Source organism: Camponotus vicinus, unplaced genomic scaffold (assembly GCF_025532165.1).
Source record: "Camponotus vicinus isolate PSW18456_S1 unplaced genomic scaffold, iyCamVici1.0 SCAF_10, whole genome shotgun sequence".
In the NCBI taxonomy this organism is placed as follows: Eukaryota; Metazoa; Arthropoda; class Insecta; order Hymenoptera; family Formicidae; genus Camponotus; species Camponotus vicinus.
In genome coordinates this window covers 4,167,211-4,188,064 of record NW_028141946.1, presented here as the reverse complement: position 1 = coordinate 4,188,064, position 20,854 = coordinate 4,167,211, and the positions used below count along the sequence as shown (strand labels likewise).

The window sequence follows — 20,854 nt, the reverse complement described above, 5'->3', positions numbered from 1 at the left end:
GGCGCAAATTGATTACTGAATTAAATGAACGAAAAACACAAAGGGACGACGCAGAGTCGAATCAAACAAAAAAATTTCATTTCGTAAATAACGTTATAATTATGATATTTCACCGCTATTTAATATCTGTTCTTTTCATTTATGCGTCATTATACTTATTAAGAATAATAAATTTTTATTTTATGTGTCATTTATTTTGTGTGCCATTATTTATATATCGAAGAATATTTCAAATGTTCAAATCTTTACGTGATTATATTTTATGTAATTATAAACAAAACCATAATAAATGTATCTACATATCGAATGAATATACGTGCGAACAAGCGTGTATATTCCAAAATTATCATATGTGAATTAGAAAACAACATCAAAAGGACAACAAATATATATTTTATATATATTGTTCAACTTATACATATGTAAAGTTTTTATATAAATGTATTAGGAATAAAAATCTCGTTACTTATATATTCACTGAAGCATGAACGCGAAAGAGAGAGTTAATTTAAGTCAGCTGATAGTGACGAAAAGTGAAGAGAAAAGCCGGAGGCTCACGGCGATACGAAATAAACGAAAGTTTCCTAATACCGGGCCTAACACTACCTCATGTAAATTACGTCCACCTCTGTTGCTTGCTAATTTTCCGCCATTGGATTTTATTGTTATCTCAGAGTGTAACTTTGATGTTATTTTCACGTTCGACAGACTAATCAGGACGAAGAATCTTGCATATCAAAGCGAAAATAACGTTGGGTGAAACGCGTTTTCTGTTTGTTCCTTTAACCAACAAAGTAACCGTAGGAAATTATACTGTAAAAAATCACTAACAGGAGATTTTCTTCAACTATTTAGAATTCTTTTGAAATCGTTCGTTGGAAAAATTAAACCTTTCTATCATTTCGCATCAATAATTACATCTACGAATGCCGATAAGAGAGAAAGCAAAAAGAAGTTAAAATGGGCGGCTAAAAACGCGTGAAAATTTAACAAAAAAAATTTATTCGCGTTTCGCACGATTTCATTTAATCGCGCCTAAGATTAATTGAGGAATTCCACGATTTGTTCGCTTTTGTTCGCCGAATGAACGCACGATGGCACATTAAATTCAATTACGCGTATAATCGATAAATTCGATAAATGCGCGCGACCGATCGTACGAGATATTTAATCTTGTATTTATTACAATGGATTATAACGTTTGCTCTTGCATGACATTCCTGCAGGCAACCCAAATTCGTTAGAATGTGCGTGATTATTCCAAGAGTGTCTATTCATTCCGTGTCTCTATTCATTCCTAATACCTGCGATATATCTGCGCTCTAAGTTAAATTCGTTGAATATATGTACATTTTTCTATATATTTGATAAAACGGAACGTTGCGGCGCTATAGAATTGCGAGAAAAGTCGTCGTATGTGAATATGATGAAAATGTGCGCACTTAATAAATTTCAAGATTTGCATTCGTTTTCTTCACTCGCTATTTTTCATGTTCCTAGCACGCGGAAAAAGAGAATAACTTTGCTTTTATGAACCGTGCATGAATTTCACTATTATAAATATGTATTATATAAAAAGCAGGTCGTATAAAATCCGATTATGCAAACATTGCAAGTTTAAACAGTTGAAGTATTTGAAGAGAAAGAAGATAACGACATTTACGATAAAAAATTTAAATCAATTTTCATAATTTTCCTATTGCTTTCCTAATATATTATTGTTTGTCAAAATAAAAATAATGCATAAATTACATAACCGAAAATATTCAAATATGTATATCTAAATTTTTAACAAAATATTTTGTGAAAATTATATAAATTAATGCATAAAATTATATAAATTTTGCGAATAAGAAATAATTTTCTTTATAATATCGATTAATCCAAATATTTGTGTTTTATCTCGCCCATTACGCGTTTCACATTCGTGCTTTAATTTTATGAAGTTTCATTATTATATAATAGGCTTGTAAATTAAAAAAGTACTCTATTAAATTCATCTGTAAATGTGCATGTCTCAAATTTATATTAATAAATAATAAGGTCAATTGAATTGACAGTTCTATCTGTACTGAAAACAAACGCGAGCTTTTCGCTAGTAATAAATATCTATGTGCATTGATGAGTGAAATTGCTTTTTCGGAAAATGTTATAGTCTTCTTGGCGATGTAGCGTTTGCCGCCGAAAGATCGCCTCGAGGGACCAGCCGATAGTAACACAGGAATCCACGGATTCGCTGCTAGACGTGCCGATCCTCGAGGCTCTCCAGAGGAGGCATAGCGATGCTCGACTTGGACCCAGCGGAAGTCAAATAGGCGCACTCGGAACAGGATTGGCTCCGCCACGAAGCCCGGAAATCCGAAGGCATTCCGATGTTTCACCAGCTAGTCTCAAGGAACTGGAGAAGGTAAGCTTGAAAACTTAATTTACGAGGAGATCTATGCTTTCCTGATTTGAACAATTAAACGAAAATTGGATGATGCCACTAGCATAACTTTCTCAGAATAACCCTGATCTTTCTGATCGCTTTATCTAACGATGCGAGAGTAGATGCATATTTGTTCTGATGACAGGCAGTTTGATATATTTATCAGATAATATAAAAAACATATTTTAATAGATATCCTGATGATGATAGAGCGATCATATTTTATATTTTAATAGTTTTTAAACGGTAAAATTTTATTATTTTATTAACTTACAAAATTTTAATATTATTAATCTAGATGCGTTTTTTCTCGAAAAATTCATATATTTGACACGATTTTATCTTTTTGCGATAAAGAGTTGAGAATATTTTTAAATTTGTAAAATTAAGAGGAGAGCCACGCTTTACGTGTACACCATGTCGTTTGACTGGCTTTCTGTGTATTCACGATTTACCATCGCACGAGATGCATAATTCAGCATCCCTATATACGAAAACGTTCGTGTAATGATGATTAAAATTAGAGAGTTGCTGAAATACCGCTACGAAACGAGTCACTGTGTAACATGCTTTGAGTGTTCGCTTAAACGCTTTATAAACCACACTTTGCCATTATCTCAAATACATATTTTATGCTATTCATTGAGGTTCTTGCACGTCATTGCATCATGCAACAAAGTGCAGATCGCATTACACATGAAGAATATCTGGAATTGTTTTATTCTGATTGTGACATCGACGATTTCTATACTAATCTATTCTATAATGTGACTTTTTCAATTTTGCTTTCCTTTCAAAATATTATTGATTACGCAATAGCTCGAATTTCATTATAATATTTCAATTCCGATATTATTTTAAATAAAAATTGTGCGCGAAAATCGCCATTTATATCATATTTCGCATTGACTTTTAATCAAAATGAAATATTTAGTTTTTAAAATACTTAAAACATTTTTAAAAAAATATATTTTAAAATGCATAAACATAATAAAAGAAAGAAATAAATAAAATTTATGCTATTTTTTGATAAATGTATTAACTTGTAAAAATACTTGTCTATGATAAAATGGAACAAAAATCCCTCTCAGTAAAATTGCATAACGAACGTAGAATTAACGGATCTACATTTATCATATCCTTTTTATGCCAAAATTACGGTAATTTGCGAATTATAAGTTATTCGAACGACCAAACCGACGATCGTACTCTCACGTACGACTTTAACGAGACTCTCTTCCGTTGATGTCGGACTCGACGTGGAGTTCGACTACTCTCAACGAGATCTCATTGCGTGCAGATCCCGCAGTGCACTTGTCCCGCAAACTGAGTACCCGCAAACATGCACGCGTCGAGAACGAATACACGTGTGTGCAACCAGACTTCTCATGACCCGACATTTAGACAGACAATTATCAGCCATGTAATTACCGCGTGGCGATCGTAAATGCGAATTTTACGAAACTCGAATGGAAATGTGTCGTAAAAATCGTACGTGTGTTTTACTTTCTTAAAATACGGCCTGAAGAACCATTGACATTTCGCTTTTAAATCCGTATAATAAAAAAAAATAATCGTGATAATCGTGATAACCGTAGAAAATTATAACATGTTGTATGGGACATTGTCAATTTTATACATTTTGCTTAACAAAATTTGTGTCTTTCCTGTATTTTGCGTTCTACAAATTGTTAGATGTTACATTTACGTAAGTTGCTATCCTTGAATTTATCGGAGCTTCAGTTATTGACTGTCATACAGCTTTGTAAGACTGAAACTTACGTTGTTGCGAGCCAACAACTTCATAGTAGGTAAAATTTATCGACAACCGTTTTTGTCTCTTGGCAGAATAATCAGAAAAATCCGCGTTTGCGCGAACGGAAACGAAAGAAAATTGAGGGAAATTGAAATGAGGGCGTGCTTCTGCACATCGGAAGAAATAAGATCATAAAAACGGTGAGGTTGGAAAATTTTACGAGGTAGTACATCAGATGAAACCTGCTCATTACGCGGAAAAATTAAAAGCTCGCTGTTATAAAAATTCATCCTTCTTGTGCGCCGCGTTTACATTAAAATTCATGTTTCTATTTTTATATATTTCATGCGGCTTTCATTTTTGGTTTAATTCGTCTATTGTAATATACAATATTTTCGAAATTTCAACAGAAATGCAGTGGTACAGTTTTTTGATAACTCTGGTTGTTATATTTTCAAAATTCCTTTTCAAAAATGAAATAATATTGAATATTTTCGCTAATAATCAAACCGCATTATTTTTTCGCATTCTATTCATTCGAGATATATCAATCGATGTTATCAAACTTTTTTATACAATGCCTTTTTTATACAATGAATTAACGTTTAATTCCTTTCGACAACCAACATGTATTTTTAGCGCCATTCATTCGCGATGAATTCGACATTCGATACAAAAGACATGAGGCGGATTCGGAATCGTAATTCTGCTTTGTCAGGTTGACGTAATGAAATACATCCTACGAGTATTTACGCACGCGTAGGCGTATGCAAATCCAAGAGGTGATGTTTCGTATTTACAATGGGACGAACGCTAATATTGAAGTTTATCGCTCGCTTTCGCACGCATCAACCTTCCTGCGATACGCTTCGTTTACCGAGGGACGATGTGATGCGTTTATCTTCCTCGCGGTAATTATCGTTGACGCTTTTTCCATCTCGAGATTCAATCCACTTCGATGCCATTCGCACGTCACGGTAGCTGGTTTTCTCGCGACCTAAACGGCTGCATGATGGATGAAAGAGAATGATTGCAGTGCCATGCCGGCAAAATTACGGAAATGTAATCGCGATGTTCAAAGAATGACGCAAAAATAATTATCAAAATTATAAAAAAATGTCGAAATTATTTTGTGATTAAAATCCGGGTTCACAATTTAATCCGATTATCACGTCAATTCTAAATATCGTTCATGTTTGTGTTTATATATTTCGATATTAATACTCGAAAGGAAATTCTACTCTTTTATGTTATCTGTTCTTTTATGTATTCTACTCTTTTATTTTATTAAATTTGTACGCCATTATTACAATTTAATTAATTTTTTCAAAATATTTTTTACATAAATACTAAAATGCGATTCGGAGATTGAATTTTTCTTTGTTTAATAACTTCGATCTAAGTACTGTATGCAATTTTTCAATGTTCGACGATAAACGCGGATGCATTTACGTTTCAAAATTGCATTTGGCATTTGCGTTTACGCCTCCGAGATGCCCTACATAACAGCACTAATTTTCTGTCTACCTACATACGGTTAGACATATTTGTTAGCCTACGCCTATTGGATAATTTACCACTGACTGAGCATCCTAAGTGATGCATAGTATCCGATGCATCTCCGCGTCATGCACGTCTCACGCTCCGAAAGTTGTCGATATATGTACGTACATATATGGCACGTTACATCACATCGTACACGGCGACCTAGTTCAGACGTTGTCGAATAGCCCGTGCAGATACGAGAAGTACGATTGCAACGTGGTTTTCGTCGAAGCAAGATTATCGCGACGTGCAGAAGAGAAGCCAGCATCTTTTTGCGCGTCTCATCGTCGTGTGTTAAAATGACATTTTCCCGTTACACGCTCGCGCATTGCATCATCGTGGATATTTATGCGCGCGACAGATGCTCGTAAGAGCAGAATCGAGCCGCTGACACTTCCATCCGATGGGTAGTAAGCAACATCACGACTAGTCATGGCATGCGAGAAAGACGTGTCCCCTCTATAGCTCCTTCTACCCGAGCCTTAATGGACTCCTTATTGCTTAAACTCTCTCGAAACTTGGTCGAGCGTACGCGTCCTCGTCCCTTTAATTGTTGCCGGCTTGTAATTATACCGCGCAACAGGATCGCGTGACGAAACCTGGACGAAGTTAATTTTCGGACGTGGCTATTTCATTATTATTGCGGGCTCTCTCAGCCACGTTGTTTCCTCCGCGGTTTTCCTCCTCTTGTTATCTGTAAGCATTATGGGGAAAGGGACATTATTAATTTTCACTACTAAAGCAGGTCACTTGCTTTGCAATTGTCGGGCGAAAAGTCTTTGTTGCAGTTTGCAGACGGCAGGAAGTTTATTTTAATCCCGTAGAGTCGATTCATGTCATGTCACGCTAAAGTATGCAATACAATCGCTCGTTTCACTTGTAGAAATAATCTCTCACAAATAATACACGATTCTAGACATTTAGAAACTTGCGCATCGAGTAATTTCACGTTCAATTTTATCGTTCAGCACTTTTTCGATCTTCTCGGATATGGCTTATCGATAAAACGAGTCTTGATTTAATTTCAAATAAAGTAGAGATAGATTGATTTCTAGATAGAGCAGAATGAACTTTCCAGCTTTCATAAATAGTACTTAGTAACTCGTTACTATCGATTCTTTTTAGAAATTTTCTTTCAACAGCTTTATTTGAACAAATCGATTCAATAAAATATAATCACGAAGCTTCATTCAATCATCTGAACAATCATAAAATTCCAGAGCTAATTTTTGTGCATTAATCTAACCCGTCAGCTTCTAGGTGTCGACCTATGCTATCTAATCTTGTATTTGCACCCCTCGCCCACCTTTCCTTGCCGTGTTGTTGGGGACGCTGTGACTGTCTCCCCGCCCTACATGTGGTAACGTTTCCCACATCGAGCCCTAATCTCTGGTGTCGTAATGTTGTAGTTTCGAAAGGTTGCAGGGGAACGCCAGAGGGAGGAGCTCAGATGGGAGCGCGATCTGGACCGGAAGAGCAAGTCGAGGGGTGGCTCGCCGGATCGTCATCAGGCTTCCGACAGAGGGAGAGCGACTAGCCCTCAGAGGGTCGTCATGCCGGCTCAGACGGGCGGTAAGCATCGTTTTACTTCATATGAGATATCTGTTGCTTCTCCACATCGTAATACAGGTATCACGTTTCGCATAATGACCGGGTATTGACGATATAATCAAGAAAATATCCGTAAAGACGATGTAACTTTCTTAAAATAGAACAAATATAATTTATTTGATGTATGTAATATAATAAATATATAATCAAATCTTTGACTTGCTCTTTTTTAATTTGGCAATTTTTGACATATTGGCAATTTGACAAATCATTTTCAGGCATGACTCCAAGATGAATGTTTAATTGGATTTCGTGATTTCTATTATCATTAGCACTAAATTAATAAAAATTAATTTGAGCTCGTAGTGATAACGTATTAAAAAATTTATTATATATATATTAATAATAATATATATAATATATTAATAAATAATAAACTGCTATAAATATACATATATATATTATTGCAACCTCACTTATTATTTACCGTTCTTTACCGAGGATACATCGTAATCATTTCCAGCACAATCAATTGACATATGATTCGAGGTCGAAATAAATTTTAAATTTTTCGTTAACTGCTTAATATAATATTTTTTATTTTATTAATAAAGCGATCGAGCAGGAAGGCGGTGATCTGGATGATGAAGAGGAACATCGACGACGCGCTCGTCGCGGAGGAGGTACGATTCGTCGCAAGTCTCGGGTGACCAGACAAAGATCCTACGACGATGAAATTAAAACGGCGGCCGCGATGGCCGGTAGTGGTGCACAGCCGACGCATCCCGACACCGGCCTAGGACTTCCGGTCCAGCTGCCGAGACGAGCGTCTGCCTATGACGTTTACGCCGCGCCCGGAAGCAGCGGTCTCAACGCAATGGCCATCGCCGCCGCCCAACAAAGAGCCTCCATCTCGGCGCAAGGTGCGTAAAGAAATATTTTTATTGTCACAGATATAAGAAAATTATTTTCTCCGATTCGCTCGTAACTTTAATTTAATCTACAACGTATAATTTTCTTAGTTTCTTTTCAATTTTATTTAAAAATATTAATAATTATTTTATTTAATATTATAAATATTAATAATTATTAAAAATATTAATGATAAAATATTAATAATTATATATAATATATTCCAACAAAAAATACGAGAAGGATTGAAATAAAATTAACAGAAAAATTGAAGAGAATAAAATAAAATATAAAAAATTATCGTCATGTTTCTTGATAAAACAGCTTTTTCATACAGAATATGTATTATATGTAATCGTATAAATTTAACTATAATACGATGTAATATGATGCTTTGATTTCAGTATTTTTCTAATAGAAAAAAATAATACCGTGTTTAATATTCATCCGTATGTAAAACACAGTGCGCGCGTTGAGATTGATATTTTTCCATTTATTGCATATTTTAACTTTATGCTTAAAATATCGGATAACTCATCAGCTATAATATTTTGCATAATAATAGTTTGCATAACTCATCCATCAGAAGTTACTCTGAAACGGCGGGTAGTGTTTATCAATAACCGTTTACTGTATCGCGTATGCGTATGCATAATTTCTCTCACTAAAGCGTTATCTTCTCTAACCTCTCGGGTTATTTCCGAGAGAAACTTTAGCAACCGGCTCTTCGATCTTGACGAAGATGTCGAAATTTCCAACTTCGACCTCGCTTCCTTCCTGGCACAATACGTGCATCTATTTCACGCCATATTGCACATTTAGGAATCATCGTAACAGTATTCTCCACAAGTTAGAAATGGTTGTGCTTTAAGAGATCCTGAGGCAAATACCATCGAAAAGGATAATCGAATAGAGCAGCAGTGGGACGAGCTTCCTCGTATTATTCCTTCTGTATCCGTAGCTTCTTCTGTTTCGCTGCAGAAATAATTCGTTTCATTACGCGGATGCGTTTTATCTGATGTTTCTACTATCAAAGAGCCAAGCTTTAGAGAAATGAATAAGCCAATTTTCGCTAAGCATATTTCGAACACAGCGACATGGTCGATCTCTTCCGCCGCGAAAGATGTCAATATATAACGATAGAGTTTCTCGCTTATAGAGGTTTCAAGCCACGACTTCCAATTAACTACGCGATCGTATATATATCTCGGGGAGAATTTATAATATAGACGTTTCGTAAAATGGTAAATAATATATGCATATATATCATTAATTTTGAGGTAAAATTCCTGTTTAAAAATATCATTTATCAAATTGTTGGTAACTGTGTAACAGTGCCAGTAGTTGTCGAGAGTAACGTTAAAATTTCTCGTAGGAAACAGCTTTAAATAGCGACTGCACAAAACTAGTTTCAGGATACCCATTTTCATGCATTCAATTCAATCGCATCTGTTGGGAATGTGTGTATCGCGAATCCTGAGATGGCTGTGTAACTTTAATACTGCGCGTGCATATTGCCAGTCTGCGTGATCGGAAGCGCCAACCAACTCAACATGGAAATTCAACCTTTCTCCTCTCCCTCTCTTTCTCTCTTTCTGTTCCTCGTTTGTGCGTCAAAAGGTCGTACACACAGAATCAAACTCAACTTGCAGTGAACTTTCTGCGAAAACTATTTCCGATGCGTCACGGAGTGGCGTACGAACGTAACGCGATTTTAAAGCCATCTGTACTCATGCACGTACGTGTCGATCGATCTTCGAGACATTTTTCAAATCTACCGAGTTCGGTAGACTTGTTTTATAGCTTCAATTCGCGACACTTAGCTCAATATGATGCGATTTTCAATGTGTCTGCAGTCAAGTGCGCGAGTTAACATTAAATAAAAAGATGAAACAAATTTTCACCATTTTCAATTTTCAGTAGACTCCAATTCTGCATATCAATCGGAAAATCAGATAAAAAGTTTCCTTTCCGAAAAATTTGATGGTCGTACAAGGAAATATATTGTCGCGATAATTTGAAACCGCAGAATGTGTACGTCAGTATAGGGTGCTAAAAATAAAATAATCTTCCTTCAGTTCCTTGAATATCTGATTTTCATTTAAAATTTGATATTAAATGCTGAATATCTGATTTTCGTTAAAGTTTAATTATATTAAATGCTTGTTATATAACTTTTCAACATTTAATATTAAAAAATTTAATAATCCATAAAGTTCCTTAGAAGTTTGTTTAAAATAAAATAAAGGTTAAAACGAATAAGATTTGATTATCTGATCTCCAATCAAAAGATTAAATCATTGTTTAGTTTAAAAATTGTTTAGTTTCTATCTTTATTCTTTTCCTATAAAATCTTAGTTATAACTTAAATATTATTATAATCGTGATATCTAAAATCAATCCAAAATGTATTTTTAAATGTACATTTGAGCATCCTGTATATAACGTGACCTATGTTGTTTTCCTCAAAAGTCAAGAGCTGAATATTTTCTGTATTATAGAGAGAAATCACATTGGTACTTGACTGGCACTTGTACTTCAATATGGAAACGCTATAATCGTTTTATTTCTTTTGAAATTGTATTTAATCTTTTTAAGATCTTTATATATTATTGAATAAAATAAATATTTTAATATTCCGATGTCAGCATGACTTTTTCTCGTTTATATACTTTATTTTTAAACTAGAGTTACACTTTTAAAATAGATAAAATATTGTATATACAAAATAATTATAAATATGTAAGATTGATGTCTTCAAATAAAAATAATTATGTGAAATACATAATTATATTAAATATTGACTATATTAAATACATGATACAATTACATGTCATTGATAATTTGTAATGATATTCTGCATTTTAACAATTAGTAAAACTACTTTTGAAAAACTTCTTTTTAATTAGAAGTACATACATATATAGTATATATGATATTTATATCTATAAAAATTAAATTGTCTTAATTCCCTGATATACAAATAATATCGAAAAAATAATTTAAAAGTATATAGTCTAATGTGTGTGATTCCTAGCATTTAAATGTTCCATTAAATTCATTGTGTTATTCTTTTAATTCTACTATCGGCCAGCGAGCCGATTATAATTTATTATTTAAGGCGATTTATTCGCTCTATAACGCGAATCACATTAGATATTTCAAGTATAATATAGTTGACCTGAAAACGTCTTTAATCATCTGCTTCCTCGCAGGCGCTCGAGAACCTGAGGAACGACCTGTAACGCGCAGGTCTTCCTTCCGTGCTGTAAAGCCGGTGATGCCTTATGAGGTCGCGGCCGACGATGAGAAAATGATTAAGCTAGATTCGTCATCCGCACCTGCAGTGGCATCGCCTGCAGTATCCCAGCCCACTCTTATACCCGACGAAGAGAGACGTAATCGTCGAAGAGGCTCCCAATTGTAAGTTATCAATGCCGCTATTATCTCATAAGGATTTATCATGCCAATCCATGGACTTGTTATTTATAATAATGAAAGCAAAATAAAATTTATACTCTATACCAGGGAATTCAAATGTACTTGAAGTCATATTAGAAATTTTTATCGCAATTTGACTTGACGTCCGTTAAATTAGATATTTTTTCTTAATTTTAAGGTTCAATGTTAATTGTCATATATTCATATATAAACATGGCATATTTATTATTTATTTAATCGGGAATTAATGATAATTCTATATATGTTCCAAATAGTTTTCAGCAAATGTTCACTTACATTTGTTGTTTCTTTTGCAAGAAAAATATACGCAATTACGCGCTTTAATTTCAAATTTCCACATATTTGCTTGTTTTCTAACTTCTCATGACACTGAAGTTTTGATGTTGAGACAGACATTTCGTCCACGCTTTCAGAGAGTAATTTAAACTTTTATGCTTGCTGTGTCATCGAAAGATGTGAAAGTAAAGTTATATATTTGGATAGGAGGCAAAAGAGAGAGGTATTCTCTATTTTATATAATAATGATAATAAGTAATTATTTGGCAAATGTCAAATTCTAAACATATATATAAAATTTTTTGTTAAGAATTATCAAGCACAACAATTTCCTCAAATCGCATAGGTTGTTCACTAGTAGTTATATTTCATTATAAGTTATATTTCTAAATTAATTTTTTTACAAATATAATTAAATATTTATAAACATATATTTAGATTATCGAAAGTATGTATGAGAAAGAAAGAGAGTATTTCTAAAATTTTACTTTTCAAAAGTTATTTCCCTTCAATTATATTTATTCAAAATTATATTATTAGATTATTTGATTAGTTCTAATAATTTTAATAAGATTGATTATTTGTATGGAAAACAAGTAAAAAACCGAGAATTAACTTTTCAAAACGAATTAATTCAAATATTTAAAAATAGTGATATATTTTCACAATAAATTCATCGTCAAATTATTTCTTAAACAATGTATATTCGCGAAGTTTTAACAATCTGTAAATATATGTTACTTGATTACATTAATCTTATTATGAAAGAAACCAGTTAAAATGTTCAATGTATACAAATTATCTCTTGAGAAAATCGCAAAATTTTTTTAATGAAACTTTCAAAATGTTGGTTTTCTATTCAGACACGTCTTGAAGTAAAAATGATATCTTGATACATAAATCGAAATGTTCAGATTTTAAAACAAGATAATGTCTATCGTGCAATCTACTTTTGAAGAAGAAAACAATGTTATCATGTTTACATCTCATTAAAACTTTTATGCCGATAGTTAAAATTAAGTAAATCTATTTCAGCGATTTTATAGTTCCTTGTAATCTTAATGACAAGGAACTACGTAGACAAAGGGAGAAAATTTACGTAGCTAAACTTATTGTTAGCACTAAAACGACAAGTTTTAAGCAAGAGTCTTTTATTTTAAGCAAGAGTTTACACTGACAAGAGATTATTTGTATAAAAGAATTGCAAATCCCTTCTTAATCATCAGTGTGGCGAAAATGAGAATCGATTTACTGCCCTTTTCTCCCGTTTCTTCGATTTATTCTCGTGTGGTTGCTTTCCTTTTATTTTATCCGACGAATGTTGCGCAACGTGTGCTGTATAAGCACACATATACGTATTGCAAGCAAGAAGTCGAGGGGATTGCAAACAGGGAAGTTTGCTACTACAGAAATAATTAATGCCACCCACCTATTCACCTCCTCCTCTTCTTCCTCCTCCTCCTCTCTCTCTCTCTTTCTCCTAGTTTTCGTTAAGTGCGCGCATTTACTCGTGTACGAGCATCTGCGGTTCTCGCCAAAGTCGAGTTCTAAACTGTTACAATTTCGAGCTTAATTCTCCACGCTGCAACGATTACTCGAAAATATGCAGTATGACAAGCTTGCGATATTAACTGGTCGGAAAGCTTGTACCTGTGAAATGCGATACTAGAAATAGATAATACAACGCAATTACAGAAATTTAAAACGTATTCAAATCACAACATGGTGCCCAAAATTTGTTAAATTAAGAAATTTCTTTCAAACGATAATACATTTTCTTTCTCTATTTATATTATTTATATGCCTTTTACTTTAAGATCTTAACAAATAATCTCAAAGAGATTTAATATTGATTATTCAATGCTTTCAAAGAGATTTAATATTGATTATTCAATGCTTTATTCAGAATCTAAAATAGAACACACACGATCACCATATGTTAGAAAATAACTTCTTTTGCTAACCTGGACTCTTCAGTGAATTCAATGACCACAGCAAAAATCTTTATTCTTCTACCCTGCTCTAGAAGAAGGTTCAAAGGTTTAACATTGAGGGAAAGAAAGTGTCACCCTTCAGACGTTACGCTTATTATACGAAGGGTCTGAAGATATTTAACGAAAAGGTCGGGTGTTATATAATGTATAACCTTTGTCAAAATTGGCTTAACCTGCATGATCCTTCGTCTTTCTATTAATCGAGTAAAAAATCCCAAAGTGAATTACGTGCTAAAGTTATCAGCCAGATTATAAAACATTTAAATCGCTCATAACCGCACTATTATTTCATATGATTAGGTGCTGTTAAAAATTAAAACTCTCATACACGTCCATTCTTCATATTAGAATCACTTTTGACAATATTTGAAACAAAGTTAAGAGATAAAAAATTACAATACTAGATAAAATAAAAATTATAAAAATTGCAATATTATAACAAATATTATTTCCGTAATTTTTTACAAAAATAATAGAGATTTGAATTAACAATAGATACATTGACAATTTTAATATTTAAAAATAATAATTAATTTAATATTAAAAAATATAGACATCTAATTTAAAAAAAAAGATTATAATAATAAATAATTTTAATTAATAATTATAATTCTTGAAGTAAAACCACGCATAGAAAAAATATTATATAAATATTATATATCTTATAACATGTGTATCGAATTTTATATAATTTCTCTTACACCATACCCTGATATCTTCTTTTGCCTAGTTGTTTTTTAAGAATTATTTTTTTAAATGTTATGTCTATGTTTCTAAAAATTAAATGTTTTTGTAAATTAGTTCGCTTATCTACTAAATGTTATAGTTTTACACTGTTAAATCTAGAAGGAATGCACTGAACATGGCTCATGTAATTTAATCTGGTAAACGAAGCGCACATACGAAGCTTTCAAAATACCAGTCCGTTTTTACGCTTTCAAAAAGAGTCGTTGATTATTTGTGCAACCGATCAATGTGTACTATCTTAAAGCGGCACCATTCGTTGACCTCGATTTCGAGGCGATGCGGCGAGTTGCTAAATCGAGAAAAACGAGGGAAAAAAGAGAGCGGCTGTGTTACTAGAATTAGAATAACTGCTCGATTAAGTCTCCTGGCTTATTTCGGCTTATACCGATTAAACATTGCACTGCGAAGAGCGGCATTAGAATAGAAGCGGCACCTGCGCTTTAATACGGCCTTGCTGCACGTCGAAATTCGGTCGTGCTTTGAATGCTTGCATCGGGCGACCCGTGTGCCGCGCCAACCACGACCTAGGTATCGTCATCTTGGTAGACCACCGGAAATCAGGGTAAATCGTCCCGGTAATTTTGCCAAATATCGCACGTCTTAACTGACATACTTTCGACTGCTGCCGGTGTAGTTTCAACCCACCTCACGTATTAGGTAAAGTTAGAGAAAATAAAATGAGCTCGTTTTTCTCTTTCTTTTCTTTCTAACCATTGCCTTAAAAACTTGATTTTACAGCAAAAATACACTTCATTTTCCGCGCGAATATTTATACACACATTCTTATAATATAATAAAAGTTGTTTTAAACTTATTGATTATATCTCTAGACGTAATATTTAAAAAATTTGAGAAATCTAATAAATAAATAAGTAATAATTACATAAGAAATTTTTTTATATAGTTTATGTCGTAGCAACTATAATATTTTTGAAAAAATTGTCTTATACTAACGATATATTAAAAAGAAATAATAAAAAATGTGATTTTTCCACCGAATATTTAAACTTTGAAAAAAGTGTTTTTCAAATTATGTTTTATTTATTTTAACTGTATAAGTAATTTACGAATAATTGAATGATATTTAAAGATATTTAAATTTCAAGAGAAAGGAAAAGAGAGGGAAACAAATAATAGCTTATACTTGTGTTTCCCTTTCTCAACAAAATTTCAAAATATAACAGTAAAAGTTTTAATTCTCGTTTACTTACAGCCCGTCCGTGCAATTATATTCAGTTGTATATCGTAGTTCCCGTCGCGATAATTTTTTAATTCCGAAACTTTTAATTCCCCTTTGCTTACGAAACTGCGATTTTATGTAATTATCTCGTTTCATTATTTTGTATCCAATTTACCCGAATTTTCGTCGTGACTAAACTGCTATTAGTTATAACGCAAAGCCTGCAATTTATTGCGTCCCACGGAACTTGCTTAATCCTAGCTGAGCGACGAAATTTATATGATTGGTTTACGCCACATCCGAACGCGCAATATTTAATCGCAATCATCTTTACGCTTTTCGAAATTATTTTGTATAACTAGAGGATTTTCAAAATAGATGCGTAAATATCAAAATACGCCAAACATATGTAGGATATAATAAGTTTGAGTTGCTTTTATTTTTCTTGTGTTTTCTTTCTTCATCTGTTCAAATAAAAATTACATTTTTCTCGATAATGCTAAATGTGTGTAAGTAAAATAACACTATTTTTTCGCAAATTCTTGGCTGAGCGTGTCCTAATCGATATCGTTGCGCACCTCATTCTTATTCGGTTAGGAAGAGCTTTTATTCCGCTGGAGTTCGTGATGGCACTGTGCAATTAAGCGATTCTCCCTCCTTCAAAGAGTGATTATGAGCCGCGATGAAAAGAATGGGAAGAATCTCATAAAGGGATATGATCTTGTAAATTTCCATCTACCACCGGCCAACTCGCGCACAAAACCGAGAAAGGAAGAAAGAGAGAAACCTCTTCTGACATGTGACATTGCATTTGATCGTAGAATTCGATCTGGATGCAATACGGCTTCCTCCAACAGATGAAAAAAAAAAGTTAATAGAAATCTAACGAGAAGCACATACATTCACTTTTGCGGTCAAATGTCAAAAAAATATAAGTTAGATATATTTATATAGATCTTATAATATTCCGGTCCACATTTTTTAAAATTCTCTTTAATTCTATTCATTTCTTTTTCATCTGTCAGTTTTCTCACGTTTATATCTAGCTTAAATTTTATACAATGATTATACTGTTGTATATTCAAACTAACTACTAAAAATTTTTCCTTATTATCATACAAACGCACACACATTCATTCTTGACAGTTTATTTACATTGCGTATTCATACAATGATTTCAATTTACATTTTAAAAAAAGAATATACGCGTCTGGAATTTAATTTGTGAACCGAGGGCATGCTTTTACCAAGGAAATTCCGTTTTCTAAAGGTTAATGGCGATGAACGTGAAAGGACAGAGGCGAGAAATGTCTTCGGAAAATATTAAGAAATGCAAGTTATAAACGTAACGACTGCTCTCTTTGACCGGCATATTTCTTTCTATCGAATCCTCATTCTGATACATTAAAAAATAATTTATTCACGATGTTATATCTCTAATTATGAGTAAAATTTTTCAGAAAAATTTCTAAATATAGAGATTTGAATTACTATTGATTACAAGAACTAGGAAAATTGATTTGTATTTGATTAATACTACAATTAAAAACTACAAATAATATTAATTGTAATTTACGACATAACAGAATATGTCCACGAATTAAGATAAAATTATATCGAATATTTTGACGGTTTCTCTGCGCAAATTACAAATGAAGAAAAAAATATATCTCCATAAAACGCGCGCGCGTGCGGAGGGGAAACCATTAAAAAGAAACTACTACATATCGACGAACTGATTTAGAAAAACATCTCGCAGAGAGAGAGGGAGAGAGAGATTTGCGCGCAATCTTCTTCGCATCAAAACGCAATTTCCATTCCATCGAAACATGAGGATTTGAAAGAGAAATCAGATGCGTGATCGCACGCTACTTTTCAATCTCGATCTACACCGAGATGTTTGCAAAAACGTTTTGCCAACGGCTGTTGCATTTTTATTTCCACCGAAATAAACGTCCCTAACATTCGACAAAGTCGTGCATTTAATGCAAGATTTTATCGAATAGACGGATTCACGTTTGAAAGGTCGATTGCTCGCGGCTAAAATCGCTTCTTGTCGATACCACACGAGTTCATATGATTGAACGTGGTTATAGAAGGAAGAACTATCAATGCAAGATGAAAGGAGATCCATTCGCAGAGCAATCCCGTTTTTATAGTCACCGCTCACTGTTAATAGCAGATTCTTCTTTGACGAATCTGCAGTCAATTCCTTCTTGACAAAAATTAGATAAAGGATCTAATTTTGATATTATTAAATACTAAAAATTGAAAAATTCTCTTAGTGAATAGAAAATATATTATATGAATAGAAAGTAAATCTCTTTTCCAATTAAATTCGAGTAGTAATTAACGTTGTTTGAGAGTTATTAATCGGGATGAAATCCTGCATTTGTGTGTGTGTGTTTTATAAAAATTTATAAAAATAATATATTGGAATTTGTAATATATATATTTTTTTTTCTTGTATGTGTCAGCTGTAATAAACAGGGAAAGCTCGGAGAATTGACCTTCTTTCCATTGTAATTGTATTCTGAGATACAACGATGGTTGTAAATTACTTCAAAGAAAGACTCAGAATGCAATTACGAGTGTCCCGAAAACAATAAGACACGGAGAAGAAGAGCTGATGCAAAATGATAAAGAAAATTTTTCAATATCATTGTGTTGTGTCGTAACAGGATGTAATTAACAAAGAGTACAATTAACGAGAAATGTAAAAGTAAGGTCGATAAAATATTACTTTGTACATATATAGTGATCTTTTGCCCGCGTTTCCATCTCTTCGAAAACAATTGAACGATGAGCGCGCCGCGATCGCGAAATTATGCATCTCGGGGGAGAAGCGGAAACGCTTTTGGAACACTCGAGACTCGTTAAAAGTTGCATGGCTCGTTTGAAAATCTGTTTTATTCGTCTCGTCGTTCGCATCGCTTTTATTTCTTATTTTTTGGGAGAGAAGGAAGGGGGATAATTTTTCTGCGCTGCGCATAAAAATGCGAAATGATAAGCCCAGCGCTGCGGGGCACGCGCTGCCACGACCGTCAGCGAAATTGCAGTTTCAATTTGCGAGAGGAAACGGGAGGATACGGCAAGGAAGTTGCATCAACGTCATACACACCGAGAGGATATCGTCTGTTTTTACCGCAGCGTAGCCGTAGGGATTTTCAGACAATCGTTTGCGTATAATCGGCTCCCAACCGACTTATAAATTTTTATTTATTACGAAAAGCGATGCGGTAACTTTCCGCTCCGTTACTTCGAAAGTAGAACGTTGGAAACGCGATACAGACGTATATGTTCCTTTAGAACTTGCGCTCTTATTCTTGAAGATATCTCTCGTAGTTCTCAAGCAGAATTCAACTTGTAGCCAACCTTTCTGTAAAAGCGAGCGAAAGCACGGTCACGTTTTCCTCGTGAAGTGAATCTTGAAGAAATTTCGCCAAAAAGACCGTCAGCACGATATAAATAGATCGGACAGTATAACATCTTAATATAAATTTTCAGTCAATTTTAATGAGAATTCAACTAAACTAACTACGATATTTGTTGACATATTAAATTATAAGAAATTTCAAAAGCCGCAAAATTTTTTATACTTCTAATTAAAATGTCAACTACAATTAAAGTATCTTCAAGCAATATATGTCACTCGTACTTCTTAGTTTGTAAATGCAAAATCTGCATGAACTTTAACCTTTTATATCACTTTATCCGTTCCCTTTATTTATTCTGTTTCCAATCAAACGGCTTACCGCGAAAATGGAACTTTATTAGTATTCTTCGTCGTTAGTTTGTAGCAGGTGCTCTTATCGTAATCGCCGAAATTTCTCCTGTAGAAAACTTTTGTAGGATTATGCCGGAAACTTTCGATATGATGCACGTTGAGAGTTTCGTATATATAACAAACTGCTTGATAGCGCACCGATGTTTCGATGCTTTTCTCTTGATATGTACGTTTACATACTGGAAACCATATTCATATCTTACATTTAACATCAAATTAATCAATTTTTTTTAAAAAAGCTGTATTCGTAGACCAAAATTTCTCACAAAAATATAAAAAGAGATTATTTTCAAAGAAACCTGACAGACGAAATATATTCAACACATAAAACACATTTATGTTATATATTGTATTAATAAAAAATGTAATAATTTTATTTATTTTAATTTTTAATTTTTACGATATTAAAGCATAAAATAACTGCAATAAAATAGTTATATACGTTTTTGTGTTTATTCAAGTAATTATTAATAATATTCCCTGTTTCTACAAGTGATGCAATAGTTTTGATTAGTACCATGTATGAAAGTCACGCACAAAGTTATTTCACAAATTAAAAATCAGACCTTCGCACTTAGCGTTAAATATATCCCACGAAATCCGAAAAGCTACTGGCCATTTTTGCACCGGATGAAATGGTGGTTACGGCGGTCGAGACTACTTTATGAACCTCGAACGTAAGCTTCTTTAGCCTTTATAGCGTGGAATTAGGGTGGTAATTTGTGTCCATGGTATCACGCTGTGCGCGGGTGGATAAATTCATTGCTTGCCCGGCGATGCTCATTGCACGAGGAACAGTTTAACGCAATTGCGGCTACGTTTGAAAGTCTCGTCGTGGTATAAAAAAAAAAAACAAAAAAACAAAAAATAAAAAAACTTTATTTTTCTTTGGTAAAGATGTTAGTAGCGAGACTGTATTTTTCATATTCCGTCTTCGTTTGCCTTCACCTCTCGTAAAGAAAATCTAATTTAAGATTTAACTTGTTTTATGTTGTAAGTTAGAGACATTTGATGAATTAAAGAGCGACAAGACCAAAGTTCAACCTTTTTATTACGCTCGCAAAAGATCTTTTTTTCTTTCTTTCTTGCGAAATTGTAATCAGAGTGACATAAGACACCGATATATATATATATATTTGAAATAAAAAATTAAACGATTGTAATAATAATTTTATAATACTTGAAAATTTTGTTAAATTAAAAAAACTCCAATTTC

At 33.3% G+C, this 20,854-nt stretch overlaps 2 protein-coding genes across 5 annotated transcripts in view; one reads left to right on the top strand and one right to left on the bottom strand.

Moving 5' to 3' along the window:
- Positions 1-20,854, top strand: part of Fife (regulating synaptic membrane exocytosis protein fife) — a 145,710-nt gene that overhangs the window by 60,566 nt on the left and 64,290 nt on the right. For 3 of the 4 annotated variants that reach the window (XR_014435471.1, XM_083080502.1, XM_083080504.1), the window contains exons 6-9: positions 2,156-2,407; positions 7,139-7,301; positions 7,895-8,203; positions 11,408-11,615. Coding sequence is in view for 3 of the 4 variants with exons in the window: in XM_083080502.1 (XP_082936628.1) it covers positions 2,156-2,407; positions 7,139-7,301; positions 7,895-8,203; positions 11,408-11,615 (932 nt within the window). In the remaining variant the exon portion in view is untranslated. The remainder of the gene's footprint in view (positions 1-2,155; positions 2,408-7,138; positions 7,302-7,894; positions 8,204-11,407; positions 11,616-20,854) is intronic. The other variant, XM_083080503.1, reaches the window with a different exon arrangement.
- LOC145960802 (cytochrome c oxidase assembly factor 3, mitochondrial-like) overlaps positions 1-20,854 on the bottom strand; it is a 132,613-nt gene that overhangs the window by 75,750 nt on the left and 36,009 nt on the right. The window lies entirely within an intron of this gene.